Source organism: Enhydra lutris, unplaced genomic scaffold, assembly GCF_002288905.1.
Source record: "Enhydra lutris kenyoni isolate GAN:26980312 unplaced genomic scaffold, ASM228890v2 scaffoldscaffold75, whole genome shotgun sequence".
Taxonomy (NCBI): Eukaryota; Metazoa; Chordata; class Mammalia; order Carnivora; family Mustelidae; genus Enhydra; species Enhydra lutris.
Genome location: NW_019154159.1, coordinates 5,025,321 through 5,046,498, shown reverse-complemented (window position 1 = coordinate 5,046,498; position 21,178 = coordinate 5,025,321). Strand labels below are relative to the sequence as shown.

General features: G+C 66.5%; 1 protein-coding gene across 1 annotated transcript; it reads left to right on the top strand.

Moving 5' to 3' along the window:
- The first annotated feature begins 1,783 nt into the window (after positions 1-1,783).
- Positions 1,784-19,418, top strand: LOC111160433 (centrosomal protein 131). Its single transcript, XM_022523557.1, has 26 exons — positions 1,784-1,868; positions 3,870-4,077; positions 4,789-4,892; positions 5,356-5,470; positions 5,734-5,861; positions 8,177-8,290; positions 8,815-8,964; positions 10,070-10,187; positions 10,611-10,724; positions 10,942-11,098; positions 11,540-11,634; positions 12,112-12,294; positions 12,645-12,827; positions 12,906-13,025; positions 13,278-13,403; positions 13,777-13,893; positions 14,967-15,069; positions 15,722-15,923; positions 16,177-16,284; positions 16,365-16,482; positions 16,635-16,709; positions 17,432-17,574; positions 17,648-17,825; positions 17,930-18,126; positions 18,719-18,779; positions 18,851-19,418. The coding sequence occupies exons 2-26, from the start codon at positions 3,886-3,888 to the stop codon at positions 18,923-18,925; spliced, it is 3,276 nt and encodes a 1,091-aa protein (XP_022379265.1). The 5' UTR covers positions 1,784-1,868; positions 3,870-3,885; the 3' UTR covers positions 18,926-19,418.
- Positions 19,419-21,178: the final 1,760 nt, after the last annotated feature.

Below are 21,178 nucleotides of genomic sequence, written 5' to 3'. Positions count from 1 at the left end.
CTCCCATAGAATCTACAAAAATTCCTAAGACTGATAAGTGAGTTTAGCAAGGGCATAGGTTACAGGGTAAATTATATGCACCACTGTATTTTACATACTAGCAATAACACCGTATGCTGAAAAATACAGGAGACTGGTAAGAGAAGCCGGTGAAGGCCTACATAACGGAGAGGTATACCATGCTCATGGACTGGAAAACTTCATACTATCAAGACATCAGTTCTTCCCAAATTCATCTACAGATGAATTAACATAATCCTCATCAAGTGTCGCTGGGTGGCTCAGTCAGGCGGCTACCTTCAGCTCAGGTTCTGATCTCAGGGTCCTGGGATCAAGCCCTGTGTTGGGCTTCTCGCTTGGAGGGGAGCCTGCTTCTCCCTCTCCCTCCTGCTCCCCCATGTTTGTGTGCATGCACTTGCTCTCTCTCACAAATAAGTGAAATCTTAAAAAAAAGTCCTCATCAGAGTTCCAGCTGGGGTGTTTGTTTTGTTTTGTTTTGTGGATGATGATGAGCTGATATGAAAACTTATAAGAAAAGTAAAAATAAATTGAAAAGCCAAGGTAATTTCGAAAAAGAAGAACAAAGAGGACGCCTACTATCTGATTTGAAGATTTACTGTAAAGCAGCACTAATCCATGATGGTGGAAGTTCAGACACAGATCAATGGGCCAGTGTAGACAGTTCAGAAATCAATCCATGCAAATATGGTCAACTGATTTCCACAAAAGTGTGGGGGTAACTCAATAGAGAGGGGATGACCTTCTAACAGATAGTACTGGGATAATTCGACATCCATGCACACCCCACCCCACCCCACCCCCGGAAAAAATTCATCCCATACTTTACACCTTACACAAAATCTCAGTTGAACCATAGACCTAGATATGAAACCGCCACGTCGCCTTGGCAGGGCAGTGGTCTCCGGTCTATGACCAGGTCCTGGGGCAGGGCGCCTGAGAAAGGGCACCAGCGAGGCTCTGGGATGTGCAGGTGCCAGCCCTAAATGGAGTTCTGCGGGGGGTGGGGGCCGACAGTGCAGCAGGATCTCGTGTCCAGACGGGGCTCAGCTGGGAGGGAGTCTGGACCCGTGGACAACTGGGGACGGCATGGGCACCGGGGAACAGCATGGGCGATGGGGACCGTGTGGCAGCCAAGGGAGGGCGTGAAGGGAGTCTGGGGGACGGCGTGGGCGGCAGGGACGGTGTGGGCACCGGGTGACAGCATGGGCGACTGGGGACCGCGTGGGAGGCCGTGGACGGTGTTGAGAGCCGGGGGATGGTGTGGGTGACCAGAGATTGTGGGCGCCCGGGGCCGCCTGGGCGTCGGCGCGGCCGGCTGGGTACCGCGGAACCGTGCCGGGAGCGCCACGCCGCCCACGCCGCGCCCGCTCCCCAGCCTCCCTGAGGCTCCGCCCATTCCCCCCGCCACTAGTCGAGGCCCCGCCCTCTCCGGCTGGTCCAATCGACGTCTCGCTGTCCCGGGCGGGCGGGGGGGCTCCGCTCCTCTCGGCTCCTCCCACCCCCGAACGCCCGAAGGACAGCCAGGCGCCCAATGAGCTCTTCGGACGGCTGGAGCGGGCACCCGGGCGGCCAATCCGGAGGCGGCGCGGGCAGGAAAGGCGGGCCTCCGTGACGGACGGGGGAGGAGGCGCCAGGCTGGAGGCTGGTTGCTAGCGGCCGCAGCTCGCCCTGCGGCCCCGCCGCTTCATTGTCACCTGGGCCTCGGACCCTGCGCCAGGGCCGGGGCGCGAGGTCGCCCGCCCAAAGCCGGAGCCCCGGGTGTCCCACTCGGGAGGGCCTCGCACATCCGCCCGCCGGCCGGCCCCGCAGGCCCCGCAGGCCCCGCGCCCCAGGCCGGGCTCGCGCAGGTGAGGGGAGCTTGCGCGGATGCGCGTGTGCGGGGCCCGCGCAGGTGAAGCCTTTCCCCCCTCGGGCTCCCCCGTGCAGGGGCGGGCGGGGGGCTTGCGCCAGGGAGCGGAGTCCAGTGGGCCGTCTCGGGTCCCACCGGCCACCTTGAGCCGAGACCTTGGGGGACCGGGAGCTGCTCCGCCGGGGGCCCTGCGTCCGCCGCTGCTGAGGAGTCTGGGCAGGGGCTCGGGTGCTGGGGCAGAGTCTCGGTGTCCAAGGCGAGTTCTGGGCCGGAGGTTTCCAGGGAGAGGCTGTGTTTACCTTCCTAGAGCCCGCGCGCTGCCGCTGCCCTCGTGTCAGCCCAGCAGCCCGGGTCCCGCCAGCCCGGGTCCGGCGGGGTGTGGCTAGGGCCCTGGGGAGCGGAGGGCGTGAAAATCACCGGCACGACTGGAAACGCAGGAGTGGGGACACCTGGCTCTGTGCGCCACTCTAGAGAACAGAGGCACTGACCCTGGCCAGGGGCCCCCGACTACGTGCGTGCGGAGGAGGCCTCCGCGGGGACCTGCCCTGGGAAGGGTGTGTGGCTGCTGGCCCACCAGAGTCCTCCGTGGCGGGCGGGGCTGTGCTCTCCTCCGTGGTCATTCCGTCTCCCGCTTCATGCGCTCCACTCCTGTTGCTTGAGTGCCGGCCGCGTGCCAGGGGCTGGGGCTACGTGGTCCTTGTTCTCGTGGCGCTGATGTTCCTATGAGGAGTCAGACAACACAGACTGACCTGTGTGGCCAGGTGAAGGGAACTAAAGCAGGAGGAGGGAGCAAAGTGATGGGGACCACTGGCTCTGTGACCGAGGGGGGAGCCTGGTGACATCCCAGGGAAAGAGGACGCTGGCAGAGGGGCCCACAGGTGCATGGGCTGGCGATGGAGACAGCCTGGCCCCATCTGAGGGGCAGCAGGACGGCTGGTTTGGCTGAAGCAGAGCGCGGGGCAGTGGGGGGGGCAGTGAGGGGTCACAGAGAGAGCAGGGTCAGATCTGAGGGTGCTGGCTGTCTAGACTTTATTTTTTGTCCGGGGAGCCCTCAGAAGGTCTTCGACAGGGACGCGGTGTGATCTGGGACCTGGTAGACAATGATGGGCTCTGGCTGCCGGGGGCAGGGCAGGAGGGGGGGCTGTGTGCTTGTCCCAGTTCTAGGAGAGACCGTGGAGGGAGGGGGTATGTGGGGAGAGGGCGCAGGTGTGGCAGGGAAGGGCAAGATGTCCGCTTGAGATCCAGATCCTTGGCCTGAGTCCGTTACAAAACATGACCCTGGGGAGGGGGAGGCCGGAAGTGGACGTCAGGGTTCTGCTTTGGTCTTTTTGGGGCTGGGGCTGTGTCAGAAATTAGGGAACAGAGTGGGGCAGGACCCATCAGCCTCTGTTTTAAAGCTTGGGGGCCAGACGTGGGCCCCCAAGTGGGAATCTGGGTGGAGGGGAGGCCAGGGCGGAGCCTGGGGGTCCTCTGAGCAGAGGGGCTGGGAAGAGGAAGGGAGAGCCAGGGATGGAAGGGTGGTTTGTCCTGGGGTGGGGGGGGGGGGAGCAGATGCCACAGCCAGGACGCTCCGGGCGCCCTGGGGAAATGCAGGGCTCCTACGGCCGGACCATAGGCCAGAGTTGTGGCCCTTGGGTCGGGCAGCATGCGTCAGACCAGGTCCCGGTTAGAGCATCTCTCCTGGAGCCTCACCGCTGCCCTGTCCAGGACGGCCCCAGGAGGAAGCACTTTGCCTGTCTTACAGATGGAGGAGGGGAGGCTCAGACGGGTGCAGAACCTGCCCCGTGGCGGGTGGGGGGCTGCCCCTGGCCACCCTCAGGCAGGGTGGGTCCCCCTGGAGAGCCGTCACTCGGCATGGAGTCCTGCTCTGACAGAGGGACCCCCACCCTCTCCGCGAGGAGGTGGCTGGGTGGCGGCAGGCTCCTGGCCTGGCGGGAGGGGGTGTGTGAGGAGGCCTGGCTCCTCAGAGGGCATCCCATTGCGTTTCTTGCCTGCTCAGGGCCTGCTCCGCCTCCATGAAAGGCTCCCGGGCCACCAGTGGTCCCTCCGGCAGCCCCGAGGGCAGCTCGGTAGGGGTGGACCTGAGCCTGACAGGCCTCCCTCCGCCTGTGTCCCGGCGTCCCAACAGCGCCTCCGCGGCCAAGCCCCTCACCCGCTCCTTCTCTGTGGTCGCAGGCAGTGAGCCAAGGACGAAGGTGCTGGTGAGTGCTGGGGCCGGGGTTGTGCGGGCGCCCTATGTCACCCCCACCTCCTGAAGGGTCACCCCACCTTTCTGCAGGCGTCCCCCTTGTCTGTTGTCCTTTCCTTGCCTGTGGCCGCCCCAGGCTCAGGAGCGACTCCGTTCATAGACCAGAGATCTAACTTGAGAGGGGTCAAGGCCAGGGTCAGCCAAGGGTGGACCTGGCTCAAGGCAGAGTAAATCCTGCTGGCGCCGACCTCTCCGTCCGTCTTGCTCTGCCAACACTGGATTTCTTTGCGTCCTCAAGGAGCAGGGTGACTTGGGGGGAGGGAGATGAGCTCCTTCCGGCCTTGAAGAAAGCCTGGTGGGCTTGCGGGCGGCAGGAGCTTGGCGGGAGTGAGCCGGCCGCGCTCCTCGGGCAGCCGATGAAGGTGACGACCAGGCCTGGCCGCCGTTGCCAAAGCCCCCGGGCCAGGCCCCATGTGCTTCCTCCCAGACGCTCACCAGCTGGGGACGAAAGGTCCCCACATTGTCCAAGGAAGATGAGGCCTTGGGAGGCCGAGGACCTGGGCCTGCTCACCCTGACCCTAACCCAGGACCCCACGCTGCTCTTGTCCACGAGAACCAGGAGACCCTCTCCTCTCCCCACATCTGTTCTCCGAGGCCTGGCGTGGCACGGGGTGAACGGGCGAGCGCCTGAAGCCTTTGCTACGGGGCTGCTTGCTCCTTCCTTCTGCAGGAGGGGCCCGGAGGTGCCCGAACCATCAACAACCTCCACAGATCCAGCAGCACCACGCAGGTCCGCCAGCCGCCAGCCAGCCAGGCCTCGGCCGGCCCCCTCAGGTAGCCCCCGGCCTGCCCCTCTCCTGCCTCTGTCAGTCCTCCTTCTGTCCTCACCGGGTTGGGCCCAGGCTAGGCACCGGGGCCTGACGGGACGGGCACTCAGTCCACCTCTGCCGGATGGGGCGGGGGGGGGTGTGGGGTGCAGGTGGGATGCATCTTGACCCGTCCTATCTGCGAGTAGAGATGCAGACCCCAGGCCAGCATCCCCCTGCCTGCGTCTCTCCCTCTCCCTGCTGCGTCCTCACGTGGGTGTCCAGGCGGCTGCAGCTCTGGTGGGGGCTTTTCCTTTGGGCGTGGTTGTCGGATCACAGCTAAGCCACGACAGACCAAGCTGTGGGCTTGGGGACAGGATTCTCTGTGACCTGGCTCCTCCCACCCCCTTGGAAGACCTGCCCATTTGTGCTCCTGGAGCTGGCCTCCCCAGACTGACTGTCCCTGCGTGCCGTCCTCTCTCCCAACGCAGGCCGGCCGAGCACCCCCACTTTCTGACCCTCTTCGAGGGCGGCTCCGGTGGGAAAAAGAGGCCGGCTGGTGTGAGCAAAGCTCCCAGCGAGAAGGGAGCCACATGGAATGTCCTGGTAAGGACTGAGTCTGTGTCCCTCTGAGAGTGATGGTGGGTTCCCGCCTTGTTGTGGCTGCACCTGCAGGCACGGCCAGCGGTGTGGGGGGTCGTGGTAGCCAGCTGGGATCACCGCGGGACGGGTGGAGGAGGAGCGCAGAGACTCCCAGCCCCCGGACCATCCTGTCTGTGCGTGAGGCCGTGGGGGCACTCGCCAGGGGCTTGGGGTCAGTGGCCTGTGCAGCACATCGTGGTCTGAGCTGACTACTGTGTCACCGACAGGATGACCAGCCCAGGGCCTTCGCCTTGCCGCCTGACTCCCGGAGTCCCAGTACCATCGATGCGCCGGTGGGCCCACGGAGGAGAGAGTGCACCGTGCCCCTGGCCCCCAGCTTCACTGCCAACAACAGGTGGGCCCTGCTGCAGGCACCCCTCGTGGCCCTGGCCACCCGAGGCCCCTGGGCCAGGGGCGGGCGTGTGCTGTGTGTCTGCCCGTGGCAGGACCTCCACGCTCTGGAGTGAGGGAATGAATGAGGGAACGCGTGGCCGGCTTTCTCCGCCCAAGGGCCCAGGGAAGGAGGCTGCAGGGCGCCGGGCCCCCACCCGCCCTCTCCTCCAGGGGCAGCTTGCCTCCCAATGGCCCGAGACACCCGGCTTCATTCCTGAAGGGGCCGGGCCTGGGGAGGCTCACATGGGGCCGCTGGCCGCCATATGAGGCCCAGCCCCACGTCTCAGGAGGGCAGAGCGCGTTTCCTGGGGCCCTCCGGGCTCGCTGTGCGCCATCAGCCGGTCCACGTGCCGGCTCTGGTGGTCCCTGGTCCGCTGCGCCGCCCCCTGCGTGACAGAACCAGGTGCGTGCAGAGTGACGGCCAGCGTGCTGGGGTCTGCAGAGGCCGGGGAGTCGTCGGAATGGCCATGCGACCCGGAGAAGCCGCAGCGGAAAGCAGGTTCGGCTCGGCCTCCCCGGGCTGCTGGGGGCGCGGGTCCCCCTCGCCGTGGGCACGGGGACAAGGAGACGCGTTTACTTCTGTGCGAGAAAGAGCTTCCCGACGCAGCTGCTGTTTGCCAAAGGAACAGTCGGGGGGGCTCTCTGGGACGGGTCCCCAGGGTCGGCGTGGCGAGAATTCCTGCTTCGGATGCGAGAACTTAGATGAACATTTCATCGTAATTTCTCCAAGTGACGCGTGTGCACGGCTAAGTGAGGAGCTGAAACTGGCAGACCTGCTGCCCTCCCTCCCCGCCAAGTCCCGCTCTCCAGACACAGCTGCCCTCGGGCTGCTTCTAGTGCTTTCCAGCGTGTTCTCCTGCGGTTTCCTTGGCAATTTCCCTCCTTTTCTTTGCTCTGCTCCCCTGTGACTGCCACCGCTGCCCGGAGGGCCTCCTGGATGGACTCTACAGCTGGCCCTACCCCATTGTCTCCTCTGCCTCCAGCTTCAGGACCCGAGGGGCCTGTATACCCCTGAGCTGCACGCCCGCTCTTGCCTCTGTCCCCATGTGGCCGAGTCGCATGGCCCTGGGACCCACAAGCTCCTCCCGTCCCCAAGGGCGGCGGTTCTCGCTCCGTCTGTGATGATGTGGCAGTGACGGCCGGGTCACCTGCCCCAGCTGCGGAGGCCGGCTGTGCGCTTGGCCCGGCTCCACGCGTGTCTCGAGTCCACCGCGCTGGGAACGTTGAAATCGGCAGACCCCAGAAATATGAGCTGTTCCCGTGAACAGGCTGTTAGACATTTGCCGGCGAGCCTGGTCGCCAGTATGGATTCTCAACGATGCCCTGTCCTTGGCCGAGCCTCCACCCGTCCTGTGTGTCTGCCCTTGGCGTGTGTGTCTGTCCTCGGGTGTCTGGAACACGGGCTCCGCCAGCCTTGGGAGGGAGGCCCTCTGAGTTGTGCGGAGGCTCACGTCAGGGCAACCGGGAAGGGGCCAGGCTGGTGTCCCGGGGGGTCCGCACCTGTCCCCAACCGGGGCTCTTCTCGGGGCTGCTCCGTCTGTCCAGGGAGGGATTCTCTGGTCTCCTGACTTGGGGTTCAGTTCCTGCCCACCACTGCTGCACACCCCATGGGACAGCGGACATGGGCGTCCTGCTCAGCACCCAGACGCTGCTTCCCCGGGCGGGCCAGCCTGCTGTCTGCAGTGGGGGACGGGCTCAGTGCCGGGGTGCTGACGGCAAGGAGGGGATCTGGGGTGCAGCGTTGCCTTAGAAGAACCAGGCGGCCCCACTTCCTGTACCTCCACGGGGTCCTCGGGGGCAGAGCGGCCACTCCCACAGCCCTGCGCCCCCCACATCTCCTCCCTTCCTCCCCAGGTCACTTACCACGGGCCCTTCTGCTTCTCCTGTAAAACACTGTAGTCCTGTGTCTGCAGCTGTCTCCGCCACGTCCCTTTTGTCCACGTGTGTCTGTACCACGTGTATTCCTTCCGGTGGGTGGGAGGGGGCGGAGGGAGGACTGCGTGTCTCCCGTCCTGTGTCGCTGGTTCAGGAAGGCCCATCCTGCGTGGACTGACGGTCCGTGGCCGACTCCCCCCCAGCAGGCGTGTCTGCTGTCAGGGGCCTGGGTTTTCACGGCCCACACCGGGTTCTGCTCTGTTGGACGCCGTGGGTGGGGCTCTCCCGGGTCCTGAGAAGCCCCCGCTGGTGGTGTGGCCGTGGAGGGGCCCCCCAGGGACGCTTGGGTGCTGGCGTGGCGAGCACGCCCCGGGGTCTGATGCCGCTCCCATCCCCCCACAGGAGCAACAAGGGCGCTGTGGGCAACTGTGTCACCGGCATGGTGCACAACCGCTACACACCCTCGGACCGGGCGCCGCCCCCCAAGAGCTCCAACCACACGGCTCCCTCCCTCAAGTAAGGCCTGGCTCTGCTCCGGCAGGTGTGGGAGCTGGCGCGCAGGGAGCGGCCTGGCCCGGGTCCCCATGAGGCCTGGTGCTGTGCCCACAAGGGGCGCCAGGAGAGCACATCCAGACAGACCCCGGCAGGCATGCGGCCCTGCTAGGAGCCCGCAGCAGCCCCTGCACGGCACCGCCTTGCCCTTGCACAGCACACTTGGAGGAGGGGGTGCCCGTGCAGTGTCTCGGGTCACTGTCTGGCTCAGGGGTCCTGTGACTTGACATCTGTCTGCTTTTTTGAATGGGAAGAGCCCATGCACCCGGGTGCCACCAGATGGGCCCGGTGGGAGGGGATCGACCAGCACTTGGAACCGGGGAGCAGGCTGTGCCTCCTCCTCACGTCTGGTGGTCGCCTCCTTCCAGCCCCAAGGCGTCCCGGGGTGAAGCCGAGGCTGCCCCCTCTGCTGGCAGGCAGAGCTGCCTGCCCGGGCTGTAGGGGGCCTGGGCGGGCGTCCCCAAGCCCCTCCTGCTCTTTCCGGTTAGCAACATCCTCAAGGCTGCCGCTGGTGCGGGAGAGAGCAGCGGCTCCGCAAAGCCGCTTGAGAACTTGGCCGGCAGCAACCACCTGGCCCAGAACAACGCCGGGGGCGCCCCGCTCAGACGGAAGGAGGTGACAGAGGAGGAGGCCGAGAGGTGAGCGGGGGCTGGGGGTGGGAGGGGACCCGGAGCTCCCGGGACAGGAGTTCCCACTTGAGTGGCTGTTTTCAAACACGGATGCTGACGAGCTCCCGTGTCGCTGGGGCCCGTTTGTTCTAAATGCGGAGAAGAGGCGACTCTGCGGGGTGGGGCGGGGTCCCTTTTTGGGGGGATGGAAATGCTCTAAACCTGGGTCCCACCAGCGGGCATACCCACCTGTCAGTTCAGGCAAAGTCATCAAACCGTTTACTTAGGGGGATACGTTTTATAGTATGTCCCTTACACTTCGCTAAAGCTCTTAATTAAAAAAGCATTAAGGGGAAGGGAAACAAAACAAACCAAAACCCACTAACAATCTTATGGTGTCTTATGGGGTGACCCCTGGTCCACGGCGTTGCTCCTGGTCCAGAAGCTGCGTGACCTGAGTGTGGCTGCTTGGAACCCTGCCCGCCGGGCGGTCACTGCCCAGCAGCGGGCCCGGGGAGCAGGCCGGGAGCCCGCAGCCCTGTGCTGGGCCCCTCTGCGCGCCTGTCCCAGGACCGGTGACCGACTGGGTCCTGGCTGCTCCGTTAGGGCCTGCAAACGGCCCGGGGAGCCGAGCTCTACTGGCCTGACATGCAGTAGGACCCACACGTGTGATGCGTCACGTGGTGGAGACTTTGGGCAGTGCACACCCGTGTCCTCTGCAGGGAGAGCCGCCCAGACAGAACGTCCACCTCCCCCAGAACCCCCCACCCCACTTCTCTAGGCCTGACCCTGGCCACGCCCAGCTGCCCCCTCAGGGCTCTACCTCTTCTGGAATGCTCTGTGGCTGGGGCGCCGGACCTGTGGCCTGTCCCTGTGTGTGGATCTCTGTCTGTGCATGGCGTCCACCGTCAGGCCTGCAGCATTCACACGGCCAAGCCACGGGCCTCTGGCTCATTTCTGGCCGCGGTGATGAGCGTCTGCAGGGAGGTGCAGCTGTCGGCTTGTCCGCCCACCTAGGCCTTCGGGGGGCGCGGGGGCGGGGTTGGGGAGGCTGTGGCTCGGCTGCCCTGAGTCCACAGGTGCACGGGGCCGGGCCCTGGTCCTGAGCCCTGCTGCCCCTACCCCCACCCTGCAGGTTTATCCACCAGGTGAACCGGGCCGCCGTCACCATCCAGCGATGGTACCGCCAGCAGGTGCGGCGACGCGGAGCCGGGGCTGCCCGCCTGGAGCACCTGCTCGCGTCCAAGCAGAAGGTCAGCGTGGAGTGTGAGCCGGGCGGCAAGGATGCAGGCCAGCGTCCCGGGGTCCCAGCCATGCGCAGAGGGGTTTCTAGGACCAGTGCCATTGCAGCCTGGGATTGCCCCGTGGGTCTGTACCCCGTCCAGCGGCCCAGCTTCCTCCCTGCCCTGAGTCACGGCCTGGGTGTCAGGACATGCCTGCCAGCCAGCAGCACCCTGGGCCGAGCAGTCCGAGCGGGCTTCTGGCTGCAGGGCCCGGGCTCCTAGAGGCGGAGCGGCCTCCCCAGCTGGGAGAGCCCTGGCTGCCTGGAGGGAGGCTTGTTTTCTCTGGGCAGAGAAGCGGCAGGTCGGGGGGCCGAGGGGTCCTGTAGAAACCCAGGGCTGGATCGGGCAGCTCCACCTTCCCTGTCAAACCAGCTGTGACTTTGACTTCTGCAGGAGCAGGGACGGCAGCTCGGAGAGGGGCTCCTGGGCCTGCACCCGCAGAAGGAGGCGGCCAGGAAGAAGGTCCGGGAGGAGAAGGCACGCCAGGCCAGGCGAGCGGCCATTCAGGTGCCTGAGGTGACCCAAGCAGTGTGGAGAGCCCAGGGCCAAGCCAGCAAATGCTTGCTGGGCCCACCCCCTGTAGCCCGGGGACCCCTGCCTGCTGCCTTCCCTGAACCTCCTTCCCCAAGCCACTGGACGTTGGGTCCCGGGGCAGCTGAGCTTGGGAAGGACTAGGGGCCTGGCTCTGTCGGGCGAGGCCGCTCAGAGGGGCCCCCCGCGGCAGGAGCTGCAGCAGAAGCGGGCCCAGAAGTCAGGTGACCTTGAGCCCAGGCTGCTGGAGGACGCCCGGGAGATGGAGAAGCCCGGGCCTGCCCAAGATTCGCTCCCGAGGCCAGGGGGCACCACTCACGCCCAGCAGACCCAGAAGGCCAACAACGCCGGTGAGCGCAGCAGAGCCTGGGACTGTCCTGCCAGCTGGCCTGGCTCTGGGCACCCTCAGGGCATTACCCCACCCCAAGCCTGGCCCAGACAGCCCTGCCCCATCCCTCTGGGAGGGCTGTGGCCTCTGCTGGTGCAGTCCGGCCCCCGGGCCCTGCTCCGCCGTGTAGCAGACCCTTAGGCCTTGCCTTTCTGCTCCTATCCCTCTTCTTCCGGAGCTGGACATGGGGGGACCAAGGGTTCTGGGGTCGTACCAGCTCCCCTGACCCTTCACCCTAGCAGGTTAGTGCTCCTGAACGTTCCCTGTGTTCCACACGAAGTCTGCTGTGGCCCTGCTGTCACGTGTTCTGCCTCCCCTGCGTGTGGCCTCTCCTTAAGGGCTTCCCCAGATTTGCTGCCCTAGCTGAGTAGGGGGGCGGCCAATGCTGTGCTGTGTTGTGCAGGGTCTGGCTTCCGAACTGCGGGCCCAGAGGACCCCTGCCAGTCTGCCTCCAACTCCTCCCCAGAGCCCCGGCAGTTTCCAGAAGACAAGCCTCAGGTGTGTCCACCCTTCCCGGCTTCAGCTTCGGGGCACATCCCTGCTTGGGTGGTCCAAGCCTGCCCCTCCATGCCTGTGGGGTCTCTGGTGCCAGGAAAGGCTGCCCAGAGTGGGTCTTGTCGCTCTGATGCAGGGATGGGGTCTCACGGGTCACTGTGGAAACCTGCTGGGTTGTCACCAATGCTCCGGGGTGGGGCCCGCGTGCATGTCTCCAGAGGGAGCAGGAAACCCCGAGCTGGGGTGGGTGGAGGGGCAAGGTCGGGGGCGTCCCACCCGGCCACTCTTCTTGTTTCCCTGGAGGTGGGTCGGGGCAAGTCTGGTCCATATGGTTACGTGGGCACGAGCCTGTGCAGAGGAGGCCTCCCCTTCCCTGGCCCATCTCCCCCATTTCCCCCATCTCCCCGCTAGTGTCCCCCCACAGTTCTCTGGCACTCCCTAACGGCCTTCGAGGCTCTCCCTTGTACGTGTCCACTGCAGGATGCCAGCTCCCGGGGTGTGGCCAGCCAGGATCTGGAGGTGGTGGGTCCTGCCGGGGGCAGGGCCAAGTCCAGGGCCACCCTGGACGAGCTGCTGGACACACTCAGGCTGCTGGAGGAGGAGCCCGAGCCACTGCCTTGCCCCAGGGCCTACCACCAGGACAAATACTCCTGGACTGACCAGGTGACTGTGGGCTGCGTCCGCATGGGTCACGGGGCTCCTGCCTGCTTCGGTCCGGACCCTCACGAGGGCCCAAAGGGGCTTGTTAGGACGCTCAGAGTAATCCTGGCGTGGGCAGCCCTGGGGTGGGCAGTGGGTACTGCCTCTGCCCATGGTGCCCCAGTGATGCCCCACAAGCCTCTGGGCAGAGAAACCCTTCCTTCCAGACCAGGTCCAGCCGCCTTCCCCCACCGGCCCTGCACTGGCTCCTCCCCCGTCTCCCCTGCCCGGGGTTCCCTGAGCGACTCCTAGAGGCCCAACCCAGGTCCTCAGCTGCCCCAACAGTGCCTGCCGCTGTGCCCCTTCCCCCGTAGGAGGACGACGCCAGCTCCCTGACGGCTGACAACCTGGAGAAGTTTGGGAAGCTGAGCGCGTGCTCCGGTCCCCCCGAGGATGGGACGCTGCTGTCCGAGGCCAAAATGCAGAGTATCCTGAGCTTTCTGCATGAGATGGAGATGGAGGCGTCGGGGCAGGGCCGGCCGGCCTCAGCCCCCCAGGTGCGGAGGGGCCCCGGGGAGGGATGGCAGGGCCTCACCAGGTGACCAGGGCCTGCCTGATGCGCGAGGCCTTCCCAGGGGCTGGTGCCGGAGGAGGGGCATCTGGGGCCCACATCCACGGCGAGCGCATCTGTGATGCGGCTGAAGCTGGAAGTGGAGGAGAAGAAGCAGGTGGTGCGGCTGCTGCAGAGAGCGCTGGTAACGTCCCTGTCCTGGTCCCCACCATCCCCGCCGCTGCAGAGAGCGCCGGTAACATCCTTGTCCCGGTCCCCACCATCCCCGCTGCCCCGTCCCCACCCCGCAGATCCTCGCAGATCCTCGTATGCACGCGGGGGCCGTGACCACTGGGGCCTCGCTCGCCAGCCTGCCCCTTGCGAGGGCCTCGCCCCTGTCCCCTCCTTCTGGTGCGTGCTGCCCAGCCGCACACCCCCCACCCCGTGCCCCTCGCAGGTGCAGCAGCGGGACCTGACCGTGCGGCGGGTCAAGGAGACCGAGAAGGAGCTGGGCCGGCAGCTGCGGCAGCAGAGAGACCACTACGAGGCCACCATCCAGCGGCACCTGTCCTTCATTGACCAGGTGCCTCCGCTTGGGCAAGGGGGCACCCGGGGAGAGGGGCCAGGACCTGCTGGGCCCGTGGGGTTGTTGTTCCAGACTGGCTTGGGCCTCACGGAGAATTCCGGGCCCATGGGCCTTCCTCGCTGGGCCCCCTCCCCTCTGTGGAAACGGACAGCATCTTCCTGTGGGAACACTTACCGGGCTAGTCCCAGACATCGCTGGGTGCTCCCTCAGGCTGTGACCCACCCCACCCCACGCCATGTCCCCCAGCCACAGCCCCTGCCCGCTGGCACGCCTGCTCCCCCAGCCCCAGAGTCCCCCACGGGCTCTCTGGGGTCTTGGTGGCGGGGCCCCCTCCCAGGGCAGCAGCTCTAACCTCCGCTCTTGATCGCAGCTGATTGAGGACAAGAAAGCCCTGGCCGACAGGTGTGAGGCTGTGGTGGCAGAGCTGAAGCAGGGGGACCAGCGGCGCAAGGACAGGGAGGCCCAGGTGCAGGAGCAGCACGAGCTGGTGAGTCCCTCAGGCCGGTGGCCTGTGGCCGGGGTGGCCCGCCTCCCCCACTGTCCCCGCAGTCTGCCCCCAGCCCCAGCGAGCTCTCAGCGCCTGTGGGAGGGAGGCCGCCTTGGAGCACGAGAGTCGCACGAGAGTCGCACGAGAGTCGCGGGGGCTTAGGAATGAGACCCCAGGACCCATCATGCAGCCTCGGGGCCAGGAGCACACACAGAAGAGCCTCAGGCCTGCACCCCACATCTGGGGGGCCAGCCAGGGGGCCGGGGGCGGTGGAGAGGAGCTGCCCCAGCACCAGTCTTGGCCCCCTCCCGCCCCTGGAGCTGCTTCCCTCTGCCCTGCTGGGTGCCAGACCCTGGGGCCCAGGGACTCACAGCACGCCTCCAGGGTCACTTACAGGGAGGGAGGGCTCAGAGCAGCCCCCGCCTGCACCCCACATGGTGCTGTCTGCCCCAGCTCTGGGCCCCGGGACAGAGGGACCACACGTGCTTTTCCTGGTTTTGTTGGCTGAGGACCAGACCCCTGCCTCATCCGGCTTTGCTGGCAGCTGCCGGTCACAGGCCGCCCCGCCCCAGCTGCACCTGCCACGGTGTGGGCCGCGATGGTCCCCAGACCGGAAGCTGACTCTGGGAAGTCAGTGGCACCAGCAATTTTTTTAAAGATTTGTTTATTAGAGAGAATGCATGTGCAAGCAGGGGGAGGGGCAGAGGCCAAGGGAGAACCTCAGGCAGACCCCTGCTGAGCCGGGCCCCCCCCCCCCACGGGCCTCGGTCCTGCCACCCCGAGATCACGACCTGAGCCAGAACCAAGAGTCGGACGCTCAACCAACTGTGCCACCCAGGAGCCCTGGCGGCAACATTTTTAAAGTCCCCCCAGCCATGGCAGGGGACACCAGGGTTGGGGACCTAGGGGTACCCCAGTGGGGCCTCTGAAGACCAATTACTTCCTCCCTCAGGCCTCCACATCTGGGGAGGGCAGAGTAGGCTCACTGGTGTGTGCAGGGGAGGAGGGGCGGGGGGGTCTCTGTGCCCCCCACTTCCTCAGCTGCTGGGGACTTCTTGTTTCCTGTTTGGCAGGAGATTAAGAAACTCAAAGAGCTAATGAGCGCCACCGAGAAAGTCCGCAGGGAGAAGTGGATCAATGAGAAAACCCGAAGAATCAAGGAGATCACAGTCCGAGGTGAGCACTGGGCACCCCCAGAGCTGGTCAGAGGCTGACGGGCCGCACGGCCCAGAGGCACGGGGTGGGGGCGTCTTTGAGCAAGGACTGTGGTGGTTTCAGTCATAGCCACGGTACCCTCAGGTGACATCCAGCCGGCTTTGAGGCGGGGAGGGGGCCGGCTTCGGGCCCAACCCAGGACAAAGGGCGGTTGGAGAGCATGGGCCATGCCTTCTCTCTGCCCCCTGAACTCCTCCACCTTCCCGGGGACGGGGGTGCACTGGGTGGAAGCATGGGGGGCGCCCTGGGGTCCCTGCAACGTGGGACTGTCGCTGCTCCCCAGCTTAGAGAATGGGTCTGAGGCTGACGGAGCACCCCAGCTGTGGCCACTAATGGCCGCCCACACCCAGCCCACCTGCCCCCCGAGGATCCCTCTTACAGGAGGAGCCCCACTGGGGGGTGGGAAGGACGGTGGGCCTAGGTGGACTCCATGGGGCTTTCTCTGGGGTGGCTGGGGTGGGGCACCCCCTGGATGGGCTGCGGCCCCAGTGTCCTAGTTGGGGAGAGCTGGGAGTCCCCTACCTACAGCACCAGGGGCAAGGATCAGGGCCCCGGGCAGCATAGCCGGCAAGGCCGGAGGAACAGGCCCCCGCAGTGCGGTGCCCTCCTCCAGGCCTGGAGCCGGAGATCCAGAAGCTGGTCGCCAAGCACAAGCAGGAGGTTAAGAAGCTCAAGAGCCTGCACGAGGCGGAGCTGCTGCAGGTGGACTCGCGGGCGGCCCAGCGCTTCGGGCGCCAGGTGGAGGAGCTCCGGGAGCAGCTGGAGCGGGAGAAGGAGGCGCTGGGCCGGCAGGAGCGGGAGCGCGCCCAGCAGCGGTGGGTGTCCTCCCCGGGCGAGCCTCGCCGGGGACAGGAGGGGGCCCAGGCCCGAGCAGAGCTTGGGGTGTGCCGGGACCCCGCGGGAGGAGACGTTGGACGCTGCCGGCAGGAAGCTGGTGCTGGGGCAGGAAACCCCGCGGGCAGGACGCGCAGGCCGAAGCTGCTGGCCGGGCCGGGCGGGGCGGGGCGGGCGGGGCGGGCGGGGCGGGCGGCAGAGTCCAGAGCCCGCGCCGAGCCTCTGGCCCCACAGCTTCGAGCAGCACGTGGAGCAGGAGCAGCGGGCTCTGCAGCAGCAGCGGCGGAGGCTGTACGGCGAGGTGGCCGAGGAGAAGGAGCGGCTGGGCCAGCAGGCCGCCAGGTGCCACCGGGAGGGCAGCCCGGCCGCCGCCCGCCGCCCCACGCGTGCGCCCCGCGCGCTGACCTCTCTCGGGTCCACAGGCAGCGGGCGGAGCTGGAGGAATTGCGGCAGCAGCTGGAGGAGAGCAGTGCGGCCGAGGGCAGGGCGCTCAGGGCCGAGTTCGAGAAGGGGCGAGAGGAGCAGGAACGCCGGCACCAGGTGCGCGCATCCGCCCTGCGCTGTGCGTCGGCCTGTTCTGGGGGCTCGGGGGTGGCAGCCGCGGGGGGGGGGGGGGCGGGGAGGCTGGGCGGAGCCTGGGCTCGTGCACCCGGGGTTCGAGGCCTGCTGTCATGGTGCCGCCCGCCCCCCAGATGGAGATGAAGGCCCTGAAGGACCAGCTGGAGGCCGAACGACAGATGTGGGAGGCCAACTGCGCCAAGAAGGAGGTGGGGAGCGGGAAGCAGCCTCCTGCGCTGTCCAGCACCCCATGCGCGGAAGCAGCCACGTGTGGGTTCCCCTTCCGTGGCTTCCTGTGGGCGTGGTTCTGGGTTCAACAGTCCGGCTGCTCGGGGGCTGGTGGACATGTTCTCGTGTGCACTCTCACTGGGGGGCTGCAGGAGAGACCCGGGCCAGGGGCCAATCTGATTGCAGAGGGGGTGGTCCTCACCCTCTCTTCCCCCCCGGGTGGCTGCCCTCCTCATTTCCGGTGCCTTCCCCAGGACGCACCAACCTGCACTGCCAGACATTTCTGGAAGAGGCCAGGGTGGACAGGTGCCCAGGGTCGCGTGTGAGGCCATGCGCATGGGCCTGATGACAGAGGCCCGTCAGTGGCCGGGCAGCCTCCCTGTCGGCCCGTAACCATGCATGGGGGTCACTGTACTTGTGGGATGCGTTAGCAGATGCGGGGCAGCCGGGTCAAAGGGTGTGGTGTGAAACTTGAGGGGAATTTCCAGAATCACCTTCCCAGAGCCTGCCCCGTTTGGGCCCTTACCCCCACCCCCAGGCTGGAGGTGTCCAGCCCCAGGACGGCACCCCCGGGCGGTGCTGCTGGTGCTCCCCCTGTGCCCCACCCTGGGTCCTGAGGGGGCCCACAGCGGGCCGGGTCCTGCCACCCGGGTTGCGTGGGGCCCACCCTGCGCCGGCCCCAGCTAGCCCCATGCACCCCCAGGAAGCGTGGCTGCTGAACCGGGAGCGGGAGCTGAGGGAAGAGGTCCGGAGAGGCCGGGATAAGGAGATCGAGCTGGTTATCCACCGGCTGGAGACAGACATGACGCGCGCCAGGGAGGAGAGCGAGAGGGCGGCGGAGAGCCGGTGAGCCTTCTCCCCGCGGCGCGCGCCTCGGCCCGAGGCCCTGGAGCCCCCTGACCCCGCCCCTGCCCGCCAGCGTCCAGCGCATCCGGGACCAGCACGCCGCGGAGCTCTCGGAGCTGGAGCGGGCGGAGCGGACGCTGCAGGAGCGGTGCAGCGAGCTGAAGGGGCGCCTCGGGGAGGCCGAGGGGGAGAGCGGGCGCCTGCGGGGCCTGGTGCGGCAGAAAGAGAAGGAGCTGGCGCACCTGACGGCGGTGAGCGCGGCAGAGGGGCGGGTGGCGGCCCCGGCGCCCCCTCGCCCGCCCCCCCCCCCCCCCCCCCCCCGCTGCCGGCTCACTCCCACCCCCGGCCGGCCCAGGTGAACGAGCAGCTGGTCAGCGAGAGGAGCGGCCTGGCCGAGGTGCTCCGCCAGGAGTTCGCCGACCGCATGGCAGCCTCCGAGGAGGAGAGCCGGCAGCTCCGGGCTGAGCTGGCCGAGCTGCGGGCCCGCCACAGGCTGGAGCTGGAGCAGCTCACGCGGGAGAAGCAGGCGGAGCTGGAGCACGTGCACGGGAGGTGGGCGGTGGGTGTGTGCGGTGGGGGGGGGGGCAGCTCCAACGGGAGGACCCGGGATCTGAGCAAAGGAAGTGGACTGCGGGTCTGCCTCTCGCTGCTGACACGGAGCTGGGGCCGTGGGCCACCGCTGCCGTCTCTGGGTGGCACCGGGTGTCCTGGCAGGACGGGGAGGCTGCTGCCCTGGGCGGTCTCTGGAGGCTCCAGGGTCCTGTGCAGGAGGAGTCGGAACCCTGGAGACTCAACAGTGGGCAGCTCCCCCAGCCCCGCATGACCCCGGAGTCCTTCCAGAGAGGCAGGTGTGGGGGAGGGGTCCTTCCTCATCCCAGCAGGGAGCCTCCCTCTGGGCTCTAACTCACCCAGGCTGGTCTTGTGGGCAGCAGCCCCGGGCCCAGCCGTGGGGGTCACCACCAGTCACCAACGCCCACAGACGGCCCAGTGCCCTCGGTCAGTAGGGTGGGATGGGGTGGGCGGCACAGCCACCTGCCAACTCTTCTGGGGCGGAGGCCCCTCCTGGCCCCTGCTGCTCTCAGCCTCATGCCGGCCACGGGGTCTGGGGGGGCTGCCCCAAGGCCCACTGTGCGCTCCCCTGCAGGGTGAAGGCGGCCCTGGCGAAGAAGGAGGAGGCCGTGCTCGGCCTCCGAAAACAGCACCAGGTGGGTCCCCGAGGCCGGGCCTGCGGGGGGCGGAGGGGGCGGCCCAGGCCTGACAGCGGGCGGCGTTGCAGGCGGCGGTGAAGCGGGCCGAGCACCTGGAAGAGCTGCTGGAGCAGCGCGGGTGGCCACTGCCCAGCACCAAGTGACCCGCAGCCCGGATGGGAGACAGCGGCCGGGCAGAGGGCACCTGGTGCCAGGTGGAGCCCGGCCCGGCCCCGCAGCGCCCTTCCGTCCCCGCGGCGCCCTTCCGTCCCTCCGCCCTGGGCTGGGCCATCCCGACGTTAGAGCGCCGCGGCTGCGTTTGAACAGTAAAAAGGTGGTTTTGATACTTTGTGTCGCCCGGCCTTGTCTCTCTCTCCTGGGCCGGAGGCCAGGCGTGGGGTGTCCCCGGCCCAGCTCTGCTCTCGGGCTGACTCCCTGTGCCCCCTCCCTGCTGCGGGGCCTGGGGTTGGGTCCCAGTACCCCAGCACAGAGAACGGCGCCCCAGCTGGCCCGCCGCACCCCCAGAAGGAGCTCGGGAGCTCTTCCCCTTCCTCTCCAGCTGCCCCGGCTGTGCTACCCCGATGGCCGGAGATGGCAAGCCCTCTAGGAGACCCTCGTTTTCCTTCTCCCACTGGAGGACCTGCCACCGAAAGTGCGACAGGCAGGAGCCCCCAAGGAGTGGGCGCTGGACAGGCCCTGCCGGGAGGAGGAGGGAGGGAGGAGGGGGGCCGAGGGGGCTCCCTCTCAAGGACCCGCCTCCCCCTCCTCTGCCAGCACTCTGTCACGCCTGCTGCGGAGGCCCTCCAGCTCACGTGGGGCATCTCGGCATGTCCCTGCAGGGAGGCCGAGCCCCACCGACCCACGAGGGCTGAGGCAGCCTGTCGGACACTCACCTGTGGGGCCTTTCCCGTCACTGTTGTCCTGTCTCGGGGCACGTCCGGCTTCCATCGCCTCACCTGCACGAGAGCGTCTTCTCTGTCCGGTGCCGGAGCTGGTGCGGCGGGGATACACGCCAATCCCTCTGGCCTGGCCCCTCCCTGCGTGCGTGGGCCCCGGTCCGGCCCCCAGGCAGCCTATATGAGCCCTATCTGTGTCCCCTCCTCATGGGGCTGGCTTGTCCTGTGACATGACTGGGTGGGGAGAAGGTCTCGTGGCTGTCTAGTCTGTGTGCCTGGGGCGCCCAGTTCTGGGGCTTGAGGTGAGGAGGGCGGTCCTGGTCTCCACCGAGCTCCCAGGCCTGCTTCCTCCCTGTGGGGCTGCCGTGTCCCTGCAGCTCCCCGCGTCTGCCCGCTGTTCGGAGCTACGGGCTGGCCTTCGGATGCGTTCCTAAGTCGGGAGAAGGGCAGGTGGCTGGCCCCCAGGGGAGGGGTTGCCCCTTGAGGGGAGGGGCGGCGGGCACCGGCTCCGCCCCCTCCCTGGGACGGGAGCTGGCTGTTCATGGCCCTCAGCTGGGCTCCCAGGGGTGTGGCCAGGACCACACAGGAGAAGATGGGCCTTTCTATCGAGGCTCTGGCCTCCTCCACCCACCAAAAAAGGTATTTTTGTCTGAAGCAGTTATTAGGAATTGCTCTGGGGCAGTGGCTGTAAATTACTGAACTATGTATTTTGCAAGTAAGGTGTTCAGCAGGTGGGAAGAGGGGATGGTGTCCAGAGAGTGGGGCAGGCAGGGAAGCCAGGAATCCTGTGCAAATGGGCAGAGGTGAGGCTCCTGCCAGGGGCAGGCCTGACTTCCCGGCCTGGGCAGGACTGGCCACCACAACCAGGAGGAGCATCCCAAAGCCCGCTGTGGGCAGGATGGGCAGACACCCTGAGTTTCTGGTGTGGTCCCTTCCCTCGATGGCTGTGGGTTATAGGGGCAGCTGGAGGGGGATCTCTGGTGTCACCCCACCTGGACCCCCTCCCCAAGGCCCACGGAACTCATGCCCTCTGATGGAACCTGCTTCTGACCCACCGTCCTTTCGGGAAACAAGTGACAGCACAGACAAATCCTTGAAGTTCCTGTTGGGTCTGTGCTGGGCAGAACTGTGAACCCAACAGACCCAACAGCCTGCCCTGTGGGGTATGCCCTCTAGCAGGGGGCAGGCCAGGGGGCACTGGCCTTGACCTTTCCGAATTCCTCTACATCCCTTCCTCTCCTTTAGACGGAATTATCTTTCCTTTCTCTGACTTCTCAGGAGGTGTTCTTAGGCTGTCGATGGTTGGCTTTTTCCTTCCAAGCCCATGCAGCAAAGACTGAATTTTCCCCCAAGCAATGTGAGGTCTTGTGGTTTGTTATTCAGAATAATTTCCTAATTTCCATGGTGGTTTCTGTGAACTGTGGGTTGTTTTGCACTGCACTGCTTTTCTTATCTTCTTGGTTTGTGGTTTCTTTAACTTGACTCACCTACGGTCAGAAAACTCGTTCTGTGTCATTTCAA

What these genes read in the sequence shown, in the direction of transcription:
- LOC111160433 (XM_022523557.1), top strand. Translation starts at nt 3,886, where the DNA reads ATGAAAGGCTCCCGGGCCACCAGTGGTCCCTCCGGCAGCCCCGAGGGC. An exon ending in TGCTCGCGTCCAAGCAGAAG is followed by an intron (nt 10,188 to 10,610) that starts GTCAGCGTGGAG and finishes TGACTTCTGCAG; the next exon opens with GAGCAGGGACGGCAGCTCGG. An exon ending in TGCAGGAGCAGCACGAGCTG is followed by an intron (nt 13,894 to 14,966) that starts GTGAGTCCCTCA and finishes CCTGTTTGGCAG; the next exon opens with GAGATTAAGAAACTCAAAGA.